General features: G+C 38.4%; 1 protein-coding gene across 1 annotated transcript; it reads right to left on the reverse strand.

Annotated features, from left to right (window-relative positions):
• Window positions 1–18,869: 18,869 nt before the first annotated feature.
• LOC128492650 (serine protease 57-like) lies at window positions 18,870–22,862 on the reverse strand. Its single transcript, XM_053465289.1, has 5 exons — window positions 22,773–22,862; window positions 20,381–20,528; window positions 19,813–19,957; window positions 19,430–19,690; window positions 18,870–19,281 (listed from the first exon to the last, which is right to left on the reverse strand). Exons 1-5 carry the CDS (start codon window positions 22,843–22,845, stop codon window positions 19,096–19,098), a joined length of 813 nt encoding a protein of 270 aa, XP_053321264.1. The 5' UTR covers window positions 22,846–22,862; the 3' UTR covers window positions 18,870–19,095.
• Window positions 22,863–23,388: the final 526 nt, after the last annotated feature.

Below are 23,388 nucleotides of genomic sequence, written 5' to 3' on the forward strand. Positions count from 1 at the left end.
TAAGTGCATTTCTACTTGCTTATCCACAGCATACTGCACCATGTGGTTGTTTTCTGTTTTATATTTATAGAATTTTAAAGGATAAAAGAACAGAACTTATTTCTGAAGAGCCTCTTGTACTGACATTGTTTGTGAGTGCATCTAAATACCTTTCACATATCTGATAATATCTCAACAATATCACACTATCATATATATTTTTCTTTTTTCCTATATACACATGCGCCCCGATTGCTGTTTTGTACGTTTTTGAACACTGAGAGGAGTGTTTTGTTGGGCAGAGGCAGTGTTCCTATAGGGAAGTATTCACCTTTATTTTATTTTGACACGTGATTGGGTGTTATAGGTTTTTATTTCGGTTTCCTCCTATAGGACCTGATATTTTCTGATGTTTGGAGATCTTCACAGATGCTCTTCCAAATGCAATAACTGAAGCTAAAGACTAACTAGAGGAAGATATCTATGAAAATCTGACTGGAATGCTAAACTGGGGACATTACAAGAAAATCTCTGATATACAAATTCAGAGATAGATTCATGTTTAACAAACCTCAGACGATTCACATCCAGAAGGAAAGTGTTCAGCTTCTTGTTTTTCACAGATGGTAAACATCCAAGAGAACATAAAAGTACAAAATAAAATAATTGATTTGTACAGGAGTGGCATCAGGGGAGTAAGAAAAAATCTAAGACACACTAATGCTTTTGTTGCTCAAGAACTCTACCCAGGAAAAAGTTTACCGAACAAGTCACAGAGATGATTTCAACCCAATGTTTAAATCAAGGTGTGAGGGACAAGCTTAAGAGTAGACCAGGAAAATAGCTTATACTTGGTAAATTCCTAGAAAGAACAAAATCCAGAGATTAGTCTTTTGCTGGTTAAGCTCCTGTGAGGATGACACTGTGCATTCTCAAAACTTTGTTTTCTTATCAAACATACTGGCAAAAAGAGATCACTAAAAATCTATGGTAATCAAATAACTCTCTTGGATGCCACATATCGCGCAACACATTGCGCAGTTTCCCTTTTCTTTCTTCACATTTGTACAAATGAATTTATGCTGTTGTTGGGGATTTTATAATGCAGCAGAAGACTAACACATCCATACAAGAGGCTTTGGAAGTGTTCAAAACATTGAATCCTGAGTAGAAGCCAGGTTGCTTTTTGTCTAAGAGAGATTAATGCCATCATCAAAACATGTTTTTGACCGGCTTCAAAAATGTCCCAAATAGCACATGGGGGCAGAATGACCAGATTTGGAAAAAATGGTTTTGAAATAGCGAAATACTACAACTTGCAAAAAACATAATAAACATTGGGTATTGTTAAACTCAGGACAAACAGCAGAATCTGTATATCTATCTATCTATCTATCTATATATCTATATATATATAGATATATATATATATTTATGATAGAAGGGTACAAAAAGAAAAAACAGCTCGGTCCTTAAAGGGGTTAAAGCCTTTTAAAAAGAATGTTTTTATTTACCTTTCTAGAAAGCATCAATATCAATAATTTAATTTTTTCTTCTTAGATAACCAAACAATTTTAATGCCGGTTCGGCTTTACAGTCTTTAATATTTTGCTGCGTATTAAGCATTAACTTAAAGATTGTCCAAATTTAACGCTTGAATACATTTTAGACACATGCATTGATCACGACAATTACCTATGCATTTGCTTTCAATGCAACTTGTGCAATAAATAATATAGCACTTTTTTCTCTACATTCACACTTTAACAATGTTTACATGTTACAAAACTCAAGCGATGTCTCTCAATCTATCTGGAACACTGTTAAACTTATTACATGACTCCTACGCTTTTCATTGGCGGAAACACTATCTCCTATATTTGGGTATTAAACTTCCTCGCACTTTGTCTAAATTTATTGAATTTTATATTTGTTCTATTTGGAAACAAGCTTTAAATGATCTTCTCTGATGGCGCTCCTTTGACCTGTCCTGGCTTGGGCGCATTTCCTCTATTAAGATGATGATATTGCCGAAACTCCTGTATACCTTTAGAGCAGTCCCGACCATTATTTCTCGAAAATTTTTGCAACACATACAAGCAACTTTAAATACTTTTATTCATTTTAAAGGTAAATCGCGCATTTCCAAACAAGCATTTTATTCCCCCAGGTTCAAGGGAGGGTTAGGAGCTCCTGATATTCTGTCATATTATAATGCCACCATTCTGGCACAATCGATGCTGTTCAACTCCCAGGGAGACTTACCTCAATGGGTTGCCCACAAAAACACACACACCCATCCGTACTCGGTGGCTCAGGTACTCTGGTTGCCTCCTCATTGTCGGCCACGACTCCCACCACACTTTGCACATTTCAAACTTGGATTCATTTAGCCAAACGCAACACCGCTCTTCTACACATCACTAAAGCCACTCCACTTACCTCTCTTGAGCTGTTAATTCCAGAACTAAACCTGCGCCGATGGAATGATGCTGCCTCATTAAAAGTAGGAGATCTTTATGTTAAGGGTTCCCCCTGAGCCTTTTCTGACATTAGCTCCGCCTACCCGCTACCCCCTCTGAATTTAATACATTTTTGCAAATCAGACATTTGTTACAATCGCAATCGCCGTCATATGCTGTTGAGGTTTTTTCACCTGACCCCATTATTCAGTTATGTTCTAGAGCCTCTCCCTCGAGGGGTATGATTACACTAGGTTATAATTCCCTCCTGACACACCTTTGGGAAAACAAACTTCCTCATATGGGAGCGGGAATTGAACTCTAGCTTTCCTCTCGAAGCGTGGCTAGACTCGGAGGAAGCAATGCATGGAGTATCACATTGTATTAATCACACTGAGTTGCAGAAAAAAGTAACTTGTCGATGGTACCTTACCCCAACGAGAATGTCTCACATGTTCTCGTCTTGTTCGTCTCTGTGTTGGAAGGGTTGTCAAACTAAAGGTACTATTCTTCATGTTTGGTGGTCATGTCCCCCCATCTCTCGACTATGGAGGAGCTTGCTTAATCTCTTGGAAACCACGTTACACATTCACCTTCCTTTCTTACCACAAGTATTGCTCCATATCTTCCCGGACGACATCCCTGCTTCCGTTAGGAAGCTAGTGATTCAATTTTTCTTGGCTTTAAAACTACTGATCGCCTGAAATTGGAAGTCGGCTGCTCTCCCACAGCTTACTGATGTTTTACACCACTTAGAATGCGCACATCTTTTAGAAAAACTGTCTTTTCAAAATGATCAGAGGTTACAAGTATTTGATAAAATCTGGGCTCCCTGGACTCAACTCCAGCTTTCCCCATTATGGCATAGCTGAGAATTACTGTTTTATTGTGGGATTGCGCCCGGTCTCTCTTTTCTCTCTTGTACTGTGCAACTCCGCTAGGTTTCCCCATGGAGTAAAATATTTTGGTAGTGGCATAATTACATTGTAACACTGTGATACTTTGATCCACTTTTTTTCTGTTGCTGGTTTTTTGTTTCCTTTCTTTTTTGTTTTCGTCGGGTTCCTTTTACTATAAGGCACTTCGGCCGAGTCACACGATGAGGATATTGTTTTCCTTCCGTTGGCATTTTGGGTTATGTAAGCTTCTCATGTATGTTCCTACATTGTGTACATTGCTCTTGTACTGTACGGTCTTTACTGATGCACCTACCGTGTTATCACTTGATTGTATTGACAGAAAAACTTGACTCGACAAAATTGAAAAAAATCAATAAAGAAATTTTAAATTAAAAAACAAAAAACAATGTTTACATGTTAAATTCGTCACGCTTCAAATAAACAGAATTCCACTTACAATAACTTATGGAACAGTGTATTGATGTGCAAAAGTGCTTTAGTATCAAATAGGCATCAGTCTAGTAAATACTGCCATAGCATCCAACTTCAGAAATCAAACAAAGATCCCGGTAAGCTATATTTCAAACTGCACTTGTCCAGTAACAAAAATGGACATCATTTCTGTTTTTTTAATTCTTGATGATGCTGTGTCATTATGTTTTATAATTTATGAGCTTTCTTGATTAAACAATTTTGGGAGTGCATTCACATACTCATTATTTTTTTGCTCCGTGCTTAACTTATATGACAGTATATAATTGCTATATTTTTCCCCTTTGTATAGTTGCCCTATTTGTGGTGTTGATGAAGCATTCAATCCAAGAATTTGCAAACCAATGAAATAACCATCGATTATCAAATGAAAGTGGATTTTCTCCACTACAGTTATGACATACAGGTGTATGATTATTGATTATCGATGGCATTTAGAGAGAAGATATAATCAACTAGGTACAGATGACACAGGTCATTTCCTAATATTCAAATAATAATACAATTTTACCAGAAAATGTCACCTATCTTATTTGATTACAAGATTATTAATACTCTTCGCAATGATAGGAGCCATGTACTTAGATGTATGCAATATTATTTAAAAAATTCTAAAGATGCACCTCTCCTAGGTTTACGGAATTTGCAATAAACATTGTCAAGAGGTACAATTTAGGCCTTGATGTTTTATCGTTGTATTTCTTTTGTAAAAGTTAAACCTTTATTTAATTGTTCATAGAACTCCAGACAAGGAGGGCATTAATCAAAGAGGCAACAAAGATACAAACAACAAAAATAACTCTGAAGGAGCTGCAAAGCTTAACCACTTTAGGCCATACAGCCCACAGAGCTGGGCTTTACGGAAGAGTGGTCAGAAAAAAAACCAAAGCTTTAAAAAAATAAATATATATAAGCAAATAAATTTGTTGTTTGCCGAAAGACATGTGGGAGCAGTAGTGTACCTAAGGATTGGGGGTCTGCCCCGGGTGCCACTCATCAGGGGGGTGTCGGGTGGGACGGCTGAGTGTATGCCTTTGGGGCCAACAGCTGCCTAACACGGGCATAAATATACATACCAAATATAACATATATACAAATAAATATCTGTGATAAATAATATAAAAAACTAATTGATCGATATGTTGTATTTTATGTTTATCAAATATCAACAGCTATTAGATGAACACCTGACTGCATCTGTCAGAAAGCTTACAATGGGCAGTGGTTGGATCTTCCAGCAGGACAATGATCCAAAACATACATCAAAATCAACACAAAAACGGTTCCACTCCTAACCTGAACCCCATGGAAAACATGTGGGGTGAACTGAAATGGAAATTTCACCACTGTCAGCCTCAACATGTCAAGGATCTGGATACATTCTGTATGGAGGAATGGTCTCAGATCCCTTGCCATGCATTCTGCAACATTACCAGGCATTAAAAGCCAGAGCTGTTATCTTGGCAAGGGGAGGTAGCACAAAGTATTTACTAAAAGGGTGCCAATAATTATGCCACAATATATAACTTTTTTTGGATACACATGTGTTGTGTTTGCAGTTGTTTGATATCCATGAGAGCAGAGTATTTTTGTGCATTTTTCAAAGAAAAGATCAAAGGGTAAAATAAATAATTTTTCACAGCCTTCTTTGCTCATATTTACCAAGGGTGCCAATATTAGTTGAGGGCACTATAGGTATTACAAATAAACATAGAATAAAAGAGAAGGCGGTGAGCCAACTCAAAAATGGCTTGGCCCCTGGACCGGACGGTTTCACCACCGCCTATTATCGCTCTTATCTGCCAACGTTAGGTCCTCATCTCTTATTACTATTTCGATCATATATAACTACGGGTGTCGTTCCCCCCTGAGAATCTCCGATCTCATATAATCCCAATTCCAAAACCCGGTAAACCAAATGACGTCTGTTCCAATTTCCAACCCATTTCAATCCTCAACACTGACATTGAGATATATGCAAAAATTTTAGCGAATCGCCTATCTCCTCTCCTCCCTACTCTTTTCCACCCGGATCAAGTAGGGTTTGTCTTGGGGAGGTAACCCTCTGATAACACGCTCAAATTTATTAACATCATCTGGGACGCTTCTAGACTCAAATGCCTTACTTTACTTATCTCCTTCGATGCGGAAAAGGCCTTTGATACATTCGATTTTCCTCACTCGCACACTCCCGCATTCATCCAAGCAATCATGGCCCTTTACTCCTTTCCCACTGCTTTTGTCTCCCTAATGGGCTTCCTCTCCTCTCCATTTGCCATCTCCAATGGCACTCGACAGGGGTGTCCATTGTCTCCCCTTCTCTACATATTAGCACTAGAACCTTTGGCAGCCAGTATACGGTCTGACCTTTAATCACAGGCTTCCCTCTATCTAATGGTACAACAAGCACCTTAGACCTTTTTGCTGATGACATTCTTGTCTCCATCACTGCCCAGGACTGCTCCCTCCCAGTTCTGTTTTCTCAACTATCCCGCTACTCAAATGTTTCTTACCACGAAATCAATGTAACTAAGAAGCAAGCTATGTGTCTCCACCTGAACCCCTCCAGCAGAGCCCACCTCTCTCGCACCTATAAATTTGACTGGAGAAGATCCCACTTAACCTACCTGGGGATTAAATTACCTAAATCACTACATTCCCTTAACCATCTCAACCTGGTTGAGGTTTGGAAACGTATTAAAACGGATTTAAAAATGACCGCTCTTCCCAAACTACTATACATCATGCGCACCATCCCGGTAAACCCCCCGCTGACCTCCTAAGATCTATACAAACCTTTTTCGTTACATTCACTAAGATCAAATGCAAAGCCAGAATTGCTAATCGCACTCGATTTGTCCCCAGACTTCTGGGGGGCTTAGGCAAACCCCACATTACATCCTACCATAATGCCTGCATACCACACACACCCCCCCCCCGACATGGAAAAATGCTTTTCTTTCTCCATACACATTAGATCAGCTTCTCTGGGTATGACAGCGCCTCCGTCCGCCTCTCCCGTCTCTTTCTCTCATGACATCCCAAGTTATTGACATTTGGGACAAGACATCCAGACGTCTCCCCTCCCTCACATCCATCACTCCGCTCCGCACATTGGAACTACTCATTCCGGGCCTGCACATATTGTACTGGATCCGCCCTGACTTCAGGACACTAGGTGACCTTTACAATGACTCTGTTCTGTCTTCTTTTTCGCACCACTCCTCCACACATAACATTCCACGCCAATATTTTTTTCGATATCTACAAATCAGACACCTACTTACCTACAGACACATTCACTCCCGTACTCGTTACAGCAGGCCTCCAGGGAGCTTCGTGTTGTTGTCTCCTTACACAACTCGGCACCCAGGTTTACTGGGGCAATCTCAGTTTGGTACTCCCTACTAATCTCCCATTTTTCTGTCAGTAAACTACCCCACATGATAGCATGGGAAAAATAATTACATCTTGACCTTCCCCTTGAGACATGGCTAGAATCAGAAGACATGTTTTCCAGGGTTTTCAGGTCACCAAGAACCAGACTGCTGTAGGCTAGAAGACTACATCAGGATTCAAAAAACTTACTGGTGCAGGCGGTATTCTGTCTGTTATGGGCGGGAGCGGGACCGGTAATCCTGCTCACTCCCGCGTTTTTTTTGCTTCTTATATAAAATAATATTAGGTTGTCTGCAGCTTTATTTTAAAGTTAACTGTTTATATTTGTGAAAAAGGCTATAGTATAGCCTATGATAAAAATAATTAACTCTATGTACTAGCACTTTTCAAAAATAAATTTGCAAAGTGCTTCACAAACACAGAAAATACACACAGTACAATTACAAACTATAATAAGTTCAATGCAGTCAAGAAATAGAAACATTGATAAAAGACAATGAATACAAATCTTAAGAATACATTAATAAGAACATAAAACAAAAGAGAGACTCATTAAAAGCAGAAATTATCCAGAAATGAGCCACCACCAGCACAGAATGAGCCACAACCAGCCAAAAAGAAAAGCTTCTCCGGTCGATTCACAAACTGGGAATGTAGATGCTGAAATAGCTCAATATCTCAGCACCCGACTCTCGGACAAGTCAGACCCAGACAGTGTCCTTGAATGATGGAATTTTCAACAAAGAGCGATATACTTCACTCTCAAAACTTGCACGTTTCATCTTGAGTATCCCTACATCTAGCGCGCCTTCAGAGAGGGCATTTAGTGTGTGTGGGCACATCTTGGAAGAGAGACGCACAAGCCTGGGACACCACAGTCAGTCAGTAACATTCTTTTCCTCCACAGCAATCTTAAGTAGGCCAAAAGATTAATTACTTTCATCCTTCATTAAGTTTGTTTCATTTAATATTCAGGCCATTCATATGTTGCATTTTTGAGGCCTTAGTTTGAGGTTTAAAGTAATTCATATAATTATTGTGCCTCCTCAGGCTATATATTTGCTTTTTACTTTTATTGGTATTTGTCAGATAAGTTCCTGATTCAAGTTATTCAAGATTTTGTAGTGAGTCTAAACACACCACCAATTATAGGTGTAAGTTATTGTGCATATTTCTGAATATGTTTTTGCATGCTCTGCTGCAAACTAACAGTTGTGATGTTTTGTAGCCTAGCCTATCAAAAACAGTTTTATTAGGTTAATAAAAAAATAGGCCCAAGTTATTTGTCACGTGTGTGGTGCTTTATTTTAGCTTGAGAGCTATGTCTGTTATTCTGAACGTTTAGCATACCCCTACACTTGTGTAAATTTTTCATTATCTCTAAATGCTGCGACAGAATGTTTGCTGGACTGGGCAGGATTGGACACACGTTGCGGGAGCGGGCGCTAATGGTCAGAAATTCTGCTGTCATCAGGAGATGGAAGAAGTCAGAGCAGAGGAGGCAGGGCTCTTTTCCTTGAAGAGGAAACATATGTTTCATCAGAAGAAGACTTTTTCACCTCATCTGACCTCAGGAAGCAGTAAGAAAAGGCTGTACAGCAAGAAGAATCTTGTGATCAAGACGGGAACAAAGAAGGATGATGACTGCTCTCAGCAGCTGCAAGCTGACTGGCAAGATCCAGGAGAAGGTACAAGCAGTGCTGGAGCAGATCCAAGAGTTGGTGAGTGCTTCCCTGGGGCAAAGAGTTTAGACAAGCTAGGGGAAGTGTTAGATTTGCTTAATAGAATATTAAAGAATGTGCAGCAAGGTCCAGGTCCTTGGAGCAAGGTTTGGAGAATAGAGTTAAAAATGCCCCAAGTAACAGGGTTAATGAGATATGTCTGAAGTAAGCTTTATCTTCGTTTGGGTATCAGCTTCGTAAAAATGTTAAAGAAAAAAATATATGGAAAGGCGATTATATAGATATTCTGTGTGTGTTGCTGGCTCGCAAATAATTTTTAATGAAGCAAGATAAAGACTAGGATGAAAATTGCCGCAGGCCTGTACCTAGGTCTTTTAATAATTGGCCCCAAGCCTTTTGCAAGTGTGATTTGAGAAAACAGTCTAATTTAAGTATAGGTCTGTTTCAACATTTAGAAGCCGTTTTGGGGGCTTAAAGAAATATTTGTGGCTTTGCTTGGTACAACTATGATGACTTGTTTCGGCAAAAATATTTTGTGCATAGCAATATGAAATGGGGTTTTAAAGATGTTGGTTTATGGGTTAGTACTATGAGTCGCAATACAGATGGCATGGCAATTGTAAATATAAACATGAACGTTTGTCTTGCGGCGGTTTGTATCTTTCAAGTAAATGTTTTAAATTAAAATATGCACAGGTTAATTTTCAAAAGTTACTGAATCCAGCACGGTTAGAAGAAATGCGTCTATTTTTAAGCATCTTCCCAAACAAGAAGGCCAGAATATTGATTGATAGCTTTGGTGTTGGTTTTAAAGTTCCTGTTTATAGTTTAGTTGATTTTATGAGTTAATAATTTAAGTTCAAGATAATTTGCAGTTTGCAGTCAAGAAAGTTAAGAAATAAGTTGATTTAGGTAGAATTGCGGGTCCTTTTAATGATATTCCTTACCAATGTTTTTATTTATCCCCTTTAGGCTTAGTTGCCAAGAAAAAGAGAAAGGTTCATTTAGATGAATACACCATTCATCATTCCCAACTAGTCAATCTTTAAATGATGAAATAGATATGGATCTTTTTCCTATTAAATATGCTTCTTTGGTGATACATTGGATTGGATTGTAGCATATGGTATGAATGCTCTGACGTCTGAAGTAGATATCACCTTTTCGCTTACTGCCTATTAATCCGGAATGCTTTAACTCTAGAGTTTTGAATTTAATGGTAAATTTTATTTTGGCGAATGCATGCCTATGGGTTGTTCGATTTTCGGCAAATGTCTTCTAAGATGGCTTTGTGCTGGTTGAACAAGGGATTTGATGTTATTAGTTATTTCCAATTATAGTACAGAATTAGAAAATTTAGGGTTCACATTTTGCCAATGTAAAATATTCTAATACATTTTCTAACCTCAATTAAGAAATGGACCATATATAATTATTAGTATAGGCAATAGTCAAAGATATGTAATTATTGGGCATAAATAAATGATAATTATGATATATTAATATGTTTCAAGGTTTCCTTGACCTTAAATATAGAATGAAGGATTTGCTGAACATGCAGTCTATAGATAGGATAGTAGCTTGCTAATGCATGGTATAGTTATAACTCTAAAAGGGCATTACAATATACGTACAGTGACCATCTAAAATAGGGTTTGGGCGTGTAAGACCTAAGTGAACATGTTTGAACACCTAATTAGGTGAAGACCAATAGACTGACATCATTTTCAAATGATATATAAGCTTGGTGTAAGAGAGGCATGGGAGGAGAGGTAGAGGAGAGATGTACTTGCCATCCACGGACTCTTCACGTCCCAACACTCCCTCCCTCCATCCTCAGGAATGCATAGGACAGATGCCATCAACTAAATTCCTTTCCAAGGTTTTGTAAGACTTGTTTCGTATTATTTTTGTTATCTTCTTTTTATATTCTTCTTCTATTTTTGTTCGTATTAAATGTTTTACCTTTGTTTGCATCTAAGTGACTCTGCCTATTTTTGACGCACATACATTTATATGTGAACCAATTATTTGAAGTTTGTATTGGCCCTATATATATATATATATATATATATATATATATATATATATATATATATATATATATATATATATATATATATATATATATTTTCTTACAGCCAACAAAAGAATTGATGTATTATGTGATAATAAAAGCATAGTGGAAGCAATAAATTTGCTTCATGCATCCTGCTCTCAAGTGGTTACTTCACTGTGTAGACTGGTTCTGCTATGTTTATGTAATAATATTTGGCTCAAGGCAATTCATATTGAAAGGAAAATTAACAGCATAGCTGATGCTATTTCTCGTTGACAGTGGTCGAGGTTCAAAGAGCTGGCACCAAATGCAGAAAATGAGCCATCACGCGTGTTCAACTTGATCATACCATTTTAAATGAATTGCTTTGGGCTTCTGTGGCTAAGGCTACCTGGGCTTGAGAGAGTTGGTGCACTTTGTCGCAGTTAGTCAGGTTAATCCTTTATGTATAAGGTTAGAAGTGGCAATTTGTCACTTTTTACAGTAGATACAGAAAAAACTGTCCAAATCATTGTTAGAAAAGATGGTTAGCAGCATCGATTTTTGCCTAAAGCTACTGGGTGCTAAGCCAGTGCTGAATAACTTTATTTTAAAACAATTGCTTAGAGGTTATGTTAGAAGAAGGAAGGTCAATGATGTCAGGAAAGCAATTTCTTTTCAGCTTCTTAAGCTGTTAATAAATACATTGATGGTCTTAACTTATGGTTTAAAACAACCTTCTTGTTAGCATTCTGTGAGACTAAGTAATTTATCACAATCAGAATTCAAATCTTCAGGGCTTCAAATTGAAGATTTTAATTTAAGAGGTGGTAAACTAGCAATTTTCATTAGCAGTTCTAAAACTGATAGGGAAGGAAAGGGTGTATGGGTTCAGATTAATTCCATCAATTAATTGCCTGTCCAGGAATTCCTATATAGCAGGCCAATGGAACCAGGCCCATTGCTAATGCATAACATGTGACCCCACTGACCAAGTTTCAAGTTGATGTTATGCTTAAGAATTGTATAGGTTCAGAAAAAGATAGATTTTCCTCTCATTCTTTTCCAAAAGGTGCAGCCACGCTCGCAGATGATTAAGGTTTCTCACCTGAAGTTATTAAAAGGATGGATAGATGGTTCCCAGCTGCTTTAAATGTTATATTAGGCCATAATTGCATTGTTATATGGTTGTCTAATTATGCCTTTCTTTTATAGATAAGGCGGTTTGCGTACGGACTCTACAACATTCTTATGTTTATTGGGCGTTTAAAAGATTTGCATCACTGGTCTGTTGTTTAAAGCGCCGAATCACGGCGATCGGAAGGTCAGAAAAAGTTTTTCTTTTGATTGCCTGGACAGCCTCACTTGTGAGGCTTCCAGAAAAACTGCGATGCCGCAAATAACGCTACCACGTACATATACGGGCATTGTCACTAACACATTGCATCGTGACCCTGTACATGTACATGGATTGTCGTTAAGGGGTGAAAGACGGTGTTCATCTTTCCGATATTGGCAATGATATTTGTAACAATGGCTTGCAGAGTTTATTAGAGAAAGCCGTAGCATGGTAAGAAGTGGCCAAAAATCTCATTTAGGTATGAGTTTTTTTACGCTGCAAAGCTGGCCTCTGATTTGGGGTGGATAAAGGTTTTGTTATTACATAATCGAGCTATGTAAGGGTGGATTGTATTCCGTTATGTTTAACTGGTTAATATGTATAGTGTATGATTATTTATTGTGTTATGAATCTTACACCCTTCAATAAAGCTATGGCCATTATTATCCAATGCCAACTGTGTTTTGGTTTTCTGTTCAATTTATTAAACGTTTAAGATATGTACATACAATGGACATTAACACTAATAGCTATTCTTTTTTCATTTTACAAAAAAACTGTTTGATGTGTGGCTTTATCCCCTTATGCTGAAAACCGCTTACAATTTGGATTAAAAAATAAAAATCTTCAAATATCTTTCTATCCAAATGATATGGCCTGTATACCATTGTCATGTGGAATGACTGATTTATCAACCTGCTTTAAGTTAAAAACACATTTTGAAGGTATTATTGACTGACATGGGAACTCCACAACCATTAAACTAACATTGTTAGTTGCTGTATTTTCAGCAAAAATATACAGAAAACGTAATCAAAGGGAATGGGACTAAAAGTAATCCAGATTACCACAATTCATTATCAAGGTTAATGGTTTACAATATTTTTAAAAGAATGGATTACTTAATTCATAAACTTCACAGCAGCCAAAATAATTCTGCCTACAGTCCCCATTCACTAAGGATCACTACACAACCTGATTTTTTAGCTTGGCTATGTGATTCTTATCCCTCTGTTTCAGGTGAGTGGCTCTATAGCTGCCAAACTATATCTAGCAGCTTTACCGGTGAAATATCTCATATAACTTAGCGGGATGTTTTCTACTAGGCCCTGTAAAATTAAACCGCACTGGATAAAATACAATTTATTTCTACAAACAGAAGTAAGCCAAGAAGTAACATAACTTGGTCGTGTACACGTTGCTAAAATATAAAGGTAAATATAAAAGGTAACCCGTACACTTTGGGTTTAGGGGAAAAAAATCTTGAATATAAGGCACTCCCGTAGGAAATATTTTCACTAATCTGAACTTTTATTTACACCTAAACTCGTCCTCTGAATATTAGCTACCAACTAACCCGTACTCTAGCTAACCTAGAAATCAACCACCCTAACTAAGGAACACCATGGATCCGGAACGACACATTTATTAAACACAGTAAATGTACTACTTCATGTTAGACCATGTGGACTATCTGCATGGCCTGCCCTGCACCTTGGGCTCCAAAAAAATAAAAAAATCTGCATGTTAAACAGCTGTTAGAAAAGAGTTGATAGCATGCAAATTAATCCATTTAACACCATAGAGCAATTATATTTTCCCCATGTTTAGCTGTGACTCCTTTTATCACCTGGTAGAAGCAATCTACTAAAGCTACTAAAATTCTAACAAGCTAAAAGCAGGTTTAAACTTAGTCTCACTTTATATACTACCCCTGCAAAGCTACACCTATATTAACCCCTTCATTCCCCTATAGACGTACCGGGACGTCCAAAAAACGCCCACAAAGAAACCCCTATGGACGTCCCGGTACGTCCAGCCCTTCGTGCAGCGTCAGGGACACATCCCTGCCGCTGCACGGGAGACCAGGCTGTCGTTTGACAGTCTGGACTCCCCACTGACAGCAGAAGCCGGCTTTGCCGGCTTTCTGCTGTCCGATCGCCAGTAACAGCTTCCGGCATGAAAGCCGGTAAGCTGTTACCGGTAAACTGCCCGATCGCGCGATCGCGCAGTTTCAAACGCGCGATCGGGCATTCCCTTCCGGGTTGCGTCACTGCCGACGTAACCCGGAAGGTCATCGGAGGACAGGATATCCCCTGCGGGGATATCCTGCCCTCCGATGAGGCACAGAGACGCTGCGATCTCTATGCAGGTCTGTGAGGACCTTCATAGAGATCACAGTGTGATCGGTGCAGGGGGATTGCGGGGAGGGGAGTGAGAAATCATCTCTCTCACTCCCCCTCCCGTCCAGTAACAGAAAAGCTGTAAAAAAAAAAAAGTTAATTCATTTAAAAAATAATATTAAATAAATCATTAAAATAATAATATAAATAATACTAAAAAAAATTATAATGTGAGCTGTGATGTCACTGTGACATCACTGGCATGTTCAGGAGGTCCCTAGGAGGACCTCTTACCATTACTGTGTAAAAAAAAAAATATAAAAAATACAAAAAAAATTAAAAATTTTAAATAAAAAAAAATTAAAAAAAAATGTATAAAAAAAGATAATAAAAAAATTCTTAAAAAAAACCTTACATCCCATTGCCCTAGCATAACATCTAGCCAGTATAACCCTCCTGCCCCCATTCACAACCCCCAAACCCGTTAAGCCATAGGCATCAAAATTATACAAAATTGTACACCTAATAGTATGCTCCCTGGTGCTGGGAAAGTCTGGAAAATCTATATAAATTAGGTATTTCTGAAATCAGGACACCTGAATTGATAAACTTGGAGGGGATTTTCCATCACTTTACCTAATTTTGTGTGGATTCAGAGGGAAAATGTAAAAAAAAATTAGTTTATTTTTCTAATCTTCGCTAGTTTTTACTAAATTTCTCATTCTAAATTTTCAGCTAATCATCCAACTATGGTATCAAACGAAAGCTCTATCTCTCCTTGAAAAAACGATATATAGTTTATTTGGGTACACTATTCACAGGAAAAGAGAATCATCGCTAAACCGGCATACCCCAAAAATGGCAAAATTGCTCTGGGCTTTGAGGTACCAAAAACCCCTGGGATTGAAGGGGTTAATGTTAATCTATGTGTGTTATGTCATATACTAAAAGGACATGTAAATATCCTATAAATATATAATGGAAAGATCTAAAGGATCCAACTAAGAACAAGTCACGTGCTTTCTCCATAGATTCTAAAATCATATATGCCAAGAAGGCATTCTGCCTGGGCTTCTCATGCTGTTTACAGCTAGAGACATTGCAAGGGCCACGCGCGCAAGCTCTCTGCCTGAGAGATCCATTAATCCCAAGCAGCTTCTCTACACTGTATCACGAGACAAACGCAGTAGCCTCACAACCATAAAGATGCAAGGAATGGGGAGTGAGACGTGAATGGACATGTTGTTTTAATAGCGACCTCTGCTGCCCAGGATGAGTAACTACACGTTTAATCAACTACAGCACTAGTAAAAAGACAATGAAATTACTGTATGACTGTAAAGTACATTCTAAATGAACAGGGGATTAATTTTAAGAACATAATTTACCATACCCCTCAAGCAGGAAATGTGTTAATACAGGGGAAAAACTGTTGAATTATCTCGACTATATTCTGAATCATTTTTAAAGAACTTACATATGCATTCTTCGTTGATTGGGATATATGGTTAATCATATTTTCCCTTTAAGTCTTAGAATATCAGATGCATACTGGGTAGAATGTTATCCTTTCTGCAATTGCTAACGGAGAGAGAATTACCACAGTATAGTAGTAGCGGCTAGCAAACAGATCCGACTTAACAGTACATGAGAGAGCTCCATACATTTACCATTAAATCTCTGGTTTCCGCTAAACAGAAGATAATTCTGTGTCTTTAAAAACAAAATAAATAACAAAAATCTAATCTATGCTTGGGGGGAATTAAAGAGCCAATATGCTGACAAGACAACTGCCCTGACCCACAGTAAACCCTTCCCACCCCATTTTAAAAAAATAAATAAAAATCACAGACATTTTAATTTATTGACAAGCAAGAAATATGTGCTGAGGCGCTTTTGTTGACTACATCACTCATAATTTTTCTGTACGTATACAAATTATATATTGGGGATTTTTTCAGGACAAGAATGGCTTTCTTTAGATAACATTGTTTTGACCATATCATCTAATTTACTATTAAAAAAAATATATAGAAAAATTGAAAAAAAGTTTTCCCTCACTTTTATTTCAAAAATCTTTTGCTCTACAAAAGCTAATGAAAAAACCTGCCAAATAAACAGATCCACAGAGAAGAAAGCCCTGCGCTCAAACTCCCATCACCCTTGGGCGGCAGCAACAGCTATAGTATTCATCAGTCCAAAATACATAAACACCAAAACATTAGTTACCTGCGCAAATCCCTATGCTTATTTAGACAAATGGAGGTTTTTAGTTTTACTCCAATGGCCATTTAAAGAAGAAGCTCGCCTGCCACATCATGGCAAACCTCTTAGGCGAGTCCTACACTGAACAATTCACCTTGCTGCTTTTTAGCTAAAGGTAAAATCTCTAATGAGACAGAAATGGGTGTTCTCTGAACCCCTACACACTTAGCCCTGCGCTCAAATTTAATGTAATTTACTATTAACAAAAAAAATATATTGAAAAATTGAAAAAAGCATTTCCTCACTTTTATTTTAAAAAGTGAGTGCCAGGACCCAGCTTTCACAACCCAGAGGATTTGGGTGTTGACCCAGAGAACCAGCGCTTCTCCTGGAGTTCTCCAGGCCAAACCCGAAGAGCTCCCAGGTATGCTTATCTCCTATACTTGTGTAAGTGCAGAACGTTAACTAGAGTGGACTGGATTGTAGAAACTATACAGCTAGTAACAGTTCGTGTTCTACTGGAACTGCACAAACTAAATAAATAAGAAAATATTGTTTGCACATTTGGCAGGCAAGAGCAGAGAACAGTGCACACGCAGTGTGTCATTTCTTGAAATGCTGCTCCTGGGTTGTGTTTTATTAGTATAATTACACTAGCAGCAAAGCCTCATGTTTTTGTAGAATACAAAATACATTTGTCCCATAATAATGAGGCTAACCTGTGTGTGTGTGTGGAGGTATGCATGTGATGTTTATTCAAGTGATCCTTCTGTTGAACTCTTGTGTCCATCTGAGCCATCTCCACCATTGAATACGCTCTGCTGCCACCAAAGAAACCAGTATTAAACTGTTGCTAGGTTGTGTTGACAATGAAAGTTACAGTATTTTGTGTACTTTTAGCACAAAATAGATTATTTTGTAAGACTGTTGATGCTAACCTGGTGTTCTATTCCTGAAATAATACCTTACTAAATAGGTTCAAGTAGCCAGCTTGAGGAAGCAACAGGTATTAAAGAGTCACACCAGTCATATGTACTTTATGTACTGTAATACATATTATAGCTGACTTTATATTATGTCACTTTTGCAAATGCTTAGGAGGATTCTGCGGAATTCCCCTGTAATAAATTATCTTATAAGTTTGTTCTTTGGGGAATGTGTGACAAAATACAAGTGTATAGAATTGATTATTAAGTCCTATAGCAAAATGACACATCAGAAACAATAACAGCAACTAGAAATGCTTGTTTGATCTGTGGAAAAGGAGTTTATCTGTGCCCCCTCTGTCGAACTTCTCCATAGGCCTTGATAGAAGTCTCTCACTCCCAAGATTCTCATGCTCCTCCGAATAGGCACACTTTGGATAAATTCTCACAGATCTAGTCTTCTCTAGAAAGTAGACACCCTGTATGATCATACCCAGATTGTTTATCCCATGGAATCTCTATTCCAAAAACTGTCTCTCCCAGGGGATGTCTATCCCAAAGATTGTATGTTCCAAGGGAATGACTCTGTCCAAGGGAATGTCTATTCCAAAGACACTCGGTCTTATGAATAGATCTAGCTACCCACACCCTTTTTCTCTAGGATCACCTTTTGTTTCATACTTAACTGTGGAGGGCCTTTTTCTGCCAGAGGCTTTGATATTAACCTCTTTTGCTCTCTATGATAAAATATGTACAGGACCCTTCAGTCAGATGGATAAGTCAAATGTATACAAACATAAACCTTTATACCTGTATATAACAAAGAAATTATCAAATTAGTGTTTCGTTCACTCTCTTTGCCCTCCTCCCTTAGTTTCTGTGTATGAGATGTGTTTAGCCCGTACTTACCACAATCACCTCAAGCGCTGGCCCTGCCAAAACTGCTCGTAGGGGTCTATTCTTCTGAGAAAAACGCTCCCAATGGTTGGCTGCTTTACAGACCACAGAGGAGGTCTCTTTCATACATAGAAATAAGTGTATATGTGTTTGTGTCTGTTAGCATAAGTGTGTGTAGCATGAGTATGTATGTGTGTGTAAATATGTGAGAGTGTGCTTAAATATTTGTGCTATATTTGGTGCAATTTGGAGCGATAATGGAAGGGGATGGAAATGCATTAGGATGTGGGTGGATATAATGATGCTTAGGGGCATCTCTACACATACCACATGCATACACACATAGCCACGCTAACACCATACACTTGCACATATACACCCACCCACTCTAACACCAATTTTGCTATTGAATCATCATGATACCTTCAACAAGGTGAGGATAGATTTTAGTAAAAACCAAAATATCCAACTGGTATATACGCTAAGTCTAAAATAGCAGCCATGCCCATTTTTTTAACAGAAAAAAGCCACTTATTTAGTTTTCAGGCAGATGCGCATGCCGTGTGTTTGACAACAGACAAGTTTAACTTCAGTTAAAATCAATTTAATTCTGGAACATTCTGGAATACTTCATCATATTGGTTTTGCTTCTGATTAGTTATACTTCTTCTTGACCTGTTCTGTCAACTGATTGCTTCTTATCACATTCTGGATCCATGACACGAAGGATGCCACACGTGTATATACATCAGGGGTTGATGGATTCCCACAGCGTATTCCAGAAAAAGAGACCACACCTTCCACACTGTCCCTGCACACAAGAGGTCCCCCAGAGTCACCCTGCAGGGACAATCATACCATTAAATAATTATTGTGTAGAATATGTATAACATAAAAAAGGAATGCAAGCAGATCAAATGCACTTGGGGGGGGATAATAGTAATAACAGAAAGGGTATTTTATGGTAATCTGTCTTTTTGTTACTCACAGAACAAAAACCTTTGGCCCTCTGCCTGGGACTGGCTGCACATAGCATGCTTTCCAAGATGACCCAATTCCAGGATACATTACAGGCCACACGACTGATTACATCCACATCTGTCTCCATCAATGCCTTGGCTTCAGCACCAAAATCAGACACATAACCCCACCCAGCCACTGAGCAAGAGGTGTTGGGTTCCAAGTCTGAGTTGGCACGAGGAAGCTTAATTGTCCGCACATAGGGGGAAATAAAAGCTGAGTCGTTCAACTGAGGAGAGAAAAGATCAAATGTATAATATGAAAAAAAAAATTATAAAGAACAATTATTACAAATGCTTTGTAAAATTGGTCTTCCCTAGAGGCTACAGAATTAGGAGATCCATGTCTTACCTTAAGCAGTTGAATGTCTCCCTGGAAAGTGTTGGGGTTATATTCTGGGTGCTGGATTGACTCCTGTACACTGAACACCTGCACATACCTGTCTGGAGCATGCAAGTCATGTGCACCGAGTACAACACGCACTAAATCCACAGGTCTGTCACAGAGAAAATTGAGAATGTGCCTATAACTTTTTTGGATTATTCTAGCTTAGATTTCATTTTAAAATTCTGGACAACGTTTTCCAGCATGCATTTAAAGAAAAGGCCAGTCCAGACTTTGCAGAACTCAGCCTGATAGCTAAGCACAGCTAAGGTAGCTCAGGTCAGCTAATTAAACTCTGTGTTATCAGTTAATTGGATAAATAGTGTGAGATATAGCTTAAAGAATCACTCTGCCTTAGGGAGCCTTGGTCACCCACAGCCCAATGTACAATGCCAGACTGAGAATAAAAATTAGCCCTGGCGCTTTAAGGCCAGTCCCCAATAAATGACGTGCTTAAGGTTGCTTGGTTCTTTCCTATGCTATACTTTTTTTTAAGCATTTGGTGAAATGTTTTAGATAATTAAAAATGTCTTACATGTCCTCCATGCAATGGGCTGCAGTTAGTACCCATTTACGGTGAATTAGAGCACCTCCACATTCACTGCTTCCACCAATCTGTAGGGATGCCATGTAGGGTCTGGAGTGTGCTTTGGCCTCATGACCACCAACAATATGAAATGCATCTGTATAAATAATAACCATAAGGTAATGTATTACTAAACTTATAGTGAACAGAAAAGTCATAAAAGTCCTCCAATAGTACAGAGTGATGTGAGAGGAAAAAACTTATCATATTTTTTTACACACCCATTATGGAATATATGCACATTATTACAGGGAAGAGGAATTTCCCTGGTCAAATTCAATTATAATCAGCTATTTTAATCTTCCTGTTAAATCTCTATTCGCAGACAATGTTAAAAAATGGACATTAAGGTGTATCTTGTAAAAGTCCTATTTTTAGGAGACGACCTGTTAATAAGGAAAGATAAGTACAAGACACAGCAATAACAGCAATAGGTATGGTTGTCACCTTTCACTTAACTGAACATTGAAAAATAATACATTGCTCTGTGTTGCCTATAATGTGGTATGCCATCTCTTACGTGTATGAGAAAAGCCAGCATGTCTAACATTAAATGTGCAACTTTCCTCTTTAAAGGAAGTCTCACATGTATTATTTAACCCATAAGGATTGCTTATAATTAACTCAGGAACGGATTGTCAGCCTCCCTTTGGAATATGGCAGCTCAGACCCCAAAAGGTGCTTAGCTACAGAAACAGAGACCTTGCAGTACCACCGTGTATGAGATATGTGGTTGTCTCCTGCCGTCCCTTTGCAGATTGCTCTTTTCTTGGTGTTCCTTTGCAAATGCATTTGCCCAATTCCCCATGGCTCAGTTAAATTCCCTGAACACATCTCCCTCCACAAGATGTGCAGTATTTGACCAAAAGAATGTGGGCACCATTTCTAATTATTGAGTTTAGATGTTTCACATCCATTGCTAACACGTGGATAAAATCAAGTATATAGTTGTGCCATCTTCATAGACAAACACTCCCAGTAGATTGGATTATACTAAAGAGCTCACTGATTTCAAACATGGTACTATCGTAGGATTTTTTTTTTTTAAAAAAAGGAAAAAATAAAGTTATACATAAGTCTCCAATTGTGAAATTCCCTTGTTAAGGCTCCCAGAAATCAAACTTTTTCTCTGTAGTGTTCCTTGTTGAAACTATTCCTCTTTAACTGTCAGCTAAAGAGAGCAAATCTCTTTCTGTTTGTTTTTAGGTCTTGAGCAGGCCACAGTGTTTCGCCTCCGTGATAGTCAGATGAGGGCTGGCACTTTCTGGCCCGGGACGCAGGAAAATTCAAGTGGCCCCATCGGCCCCTTGCCCCCCCCTAGTAACTCACAAATGGATTGGCACACATATTTATGTATACACTCATGCTAACATAAATACACACTTGTGTTTACACATACAAGCACTAACACACACTTACACATTTATGCTAGCAGACATTCCCTCTCCGACACACGTATTCATGCTCACCCACACTTACATATGTACATTCATGCTAATACACAAACACACATACGCATTCGCAAAATTCCCTCACAAGGGACGGTCAGACTTGGACTTGCTCTTTGTGAGCACCTTTGGACCGGTCCAGAAACGCAGGAATGTAGTGGGGTCATGTAACATTGTGTTATATAACCCTGCTGCGTTCCTGCCTCCCTGTGCCGCTAAAGGGGAGACACAATGTGTGAGCAGCCAGAAAGAAAGCTGAGGGTGAGGTATGGATTCGGCGCCTCTGGTGATGGTAATTTATAATCTGTTTGACTTCTTCTTGATGACACTCTGGCCTGCTCCAGAGCTAAAATCAAAAGGAATGCTACAGAGTAATTTACTCCTACCATTGCACAGCAACTCCTAGATGTGAACTCACTGCCAGGAAAGCTAAAGTGCTAGCAGACAAGAACCCTTTTCCTGCCAGTAGTTGGCTGCTTCAAGCAACAGGGCACATATTCTGTGTCAGATGTGTGCCTTATTTATTTTTATTTTGGAAGGATGCATATTAAGGTACTCACAGTACAGTACAGTTCTTTGATATGAACATTATTGTTATATAGTGGAGGTTTCTTGGACTTTAAACTATCCATTTAATCCCCACAACTAGATATCCAAGGAAATTACTTAAAATGTGACGTGACAGCAAGATGACAGCTCTCACATACAGCACAACAGAACAGAACATTTAAAATAAATGTCAAACTCTAGTGTCATAAACTAGTTTAGGTACCTTCTATTAAGGACTATAACCCCTGCATTTACTCAGTCTATCTATGCATTGTATATTTTTTCAGCTTTAGAGAAGATGCCGGTCCATCATACGCTTTGTATAATCATATAGATTGTAATACCTGACAGGGACAGTGCATGGAAAACTGCTGCAAGTAACACCAGGTGTTCCATGGCTGCAATCTTCAGTTCCATCTGTGAAGAAAAGAGGGAGCAGGGGGTATTGGGCTTTTAAAGTCTGAGCCAAGTTATTCGTTAAGGTATTTCACTAACGAACATTAGATGTTGTAATGACGGTACACAGAGAGGAAGTATCATTTAACTGTTTCCTTAAGTCCTGTAAATCATGAGAGCGACCGTATTACTCTTTACCTCTCAAACATTAGTGCTACGAGACAGTATTATACAATTAAAATACCCCTTTATACAACTCAAGAATAATACAAAACAAGCTTAAACTCAAGAATGGTTTCTAAGAAGCAGTGTTTTGTAAAACACTGCAAATTACCGATACTTACATAGCCAATGTAATCTTTAGTCTTAGTAGGACGAAGGGCAAACTTCCCGCAGTCCCTTGCCCCCAGCCAAGTGGTACCTGCACCAGAGACCCCCTCATCACTCCTGATGTAGTGTGATTGACGTGGTCTGTTCTAGGGTGACTTTTCTAACACACATTTCATTTACTGCTCAGTGGCACAAGTGAGGTGTTGCCATACAGTGCGAGGAATGGTTCAATGC

Source organism: Spea bombifrons, chromosome 1, assembly GCF_027358695.1.
Source record: "Spea bombifrons isolate aSpeBom1 chromosome 1, aSpeBom1.2.pri, whole genome shotgun sequence".
Taxonomy (NCBI): domain Eukaryota; kingdom Metazoa; phylum Chordata; class Amphibia; order Anura; family Pelobatidae; genus Spea; species Spea bombifrons.

What these genes read in the sequence shown, in the direction of transcription:
- LOC128492650 (XM_053465289.1), bottom strand. Translation starts at nt 22,845, where the DNA reads ATGGAACTGAAGATTGCAGCCATGGAACACCTGGTGTTACTTGCAGCA. An exon ending in GCCCATTGCATGGAGGACAT is followed by an intron (nt 19,958 to 20,380) that starts GTAAGACATTTT and finishes TCTCTGTGACAG; the next exon opens with ACCTGTGGATTTAGTGCGTG. An exon ending in GAGACATTCAACTGCTTAAG is followed by an intron (nt 19,691 to 19,812) that starts GTAAGACATGGA and finishes TTCTCTCCTCAG; the next exon opens with TTGAACGACTCAGCTTTTAT.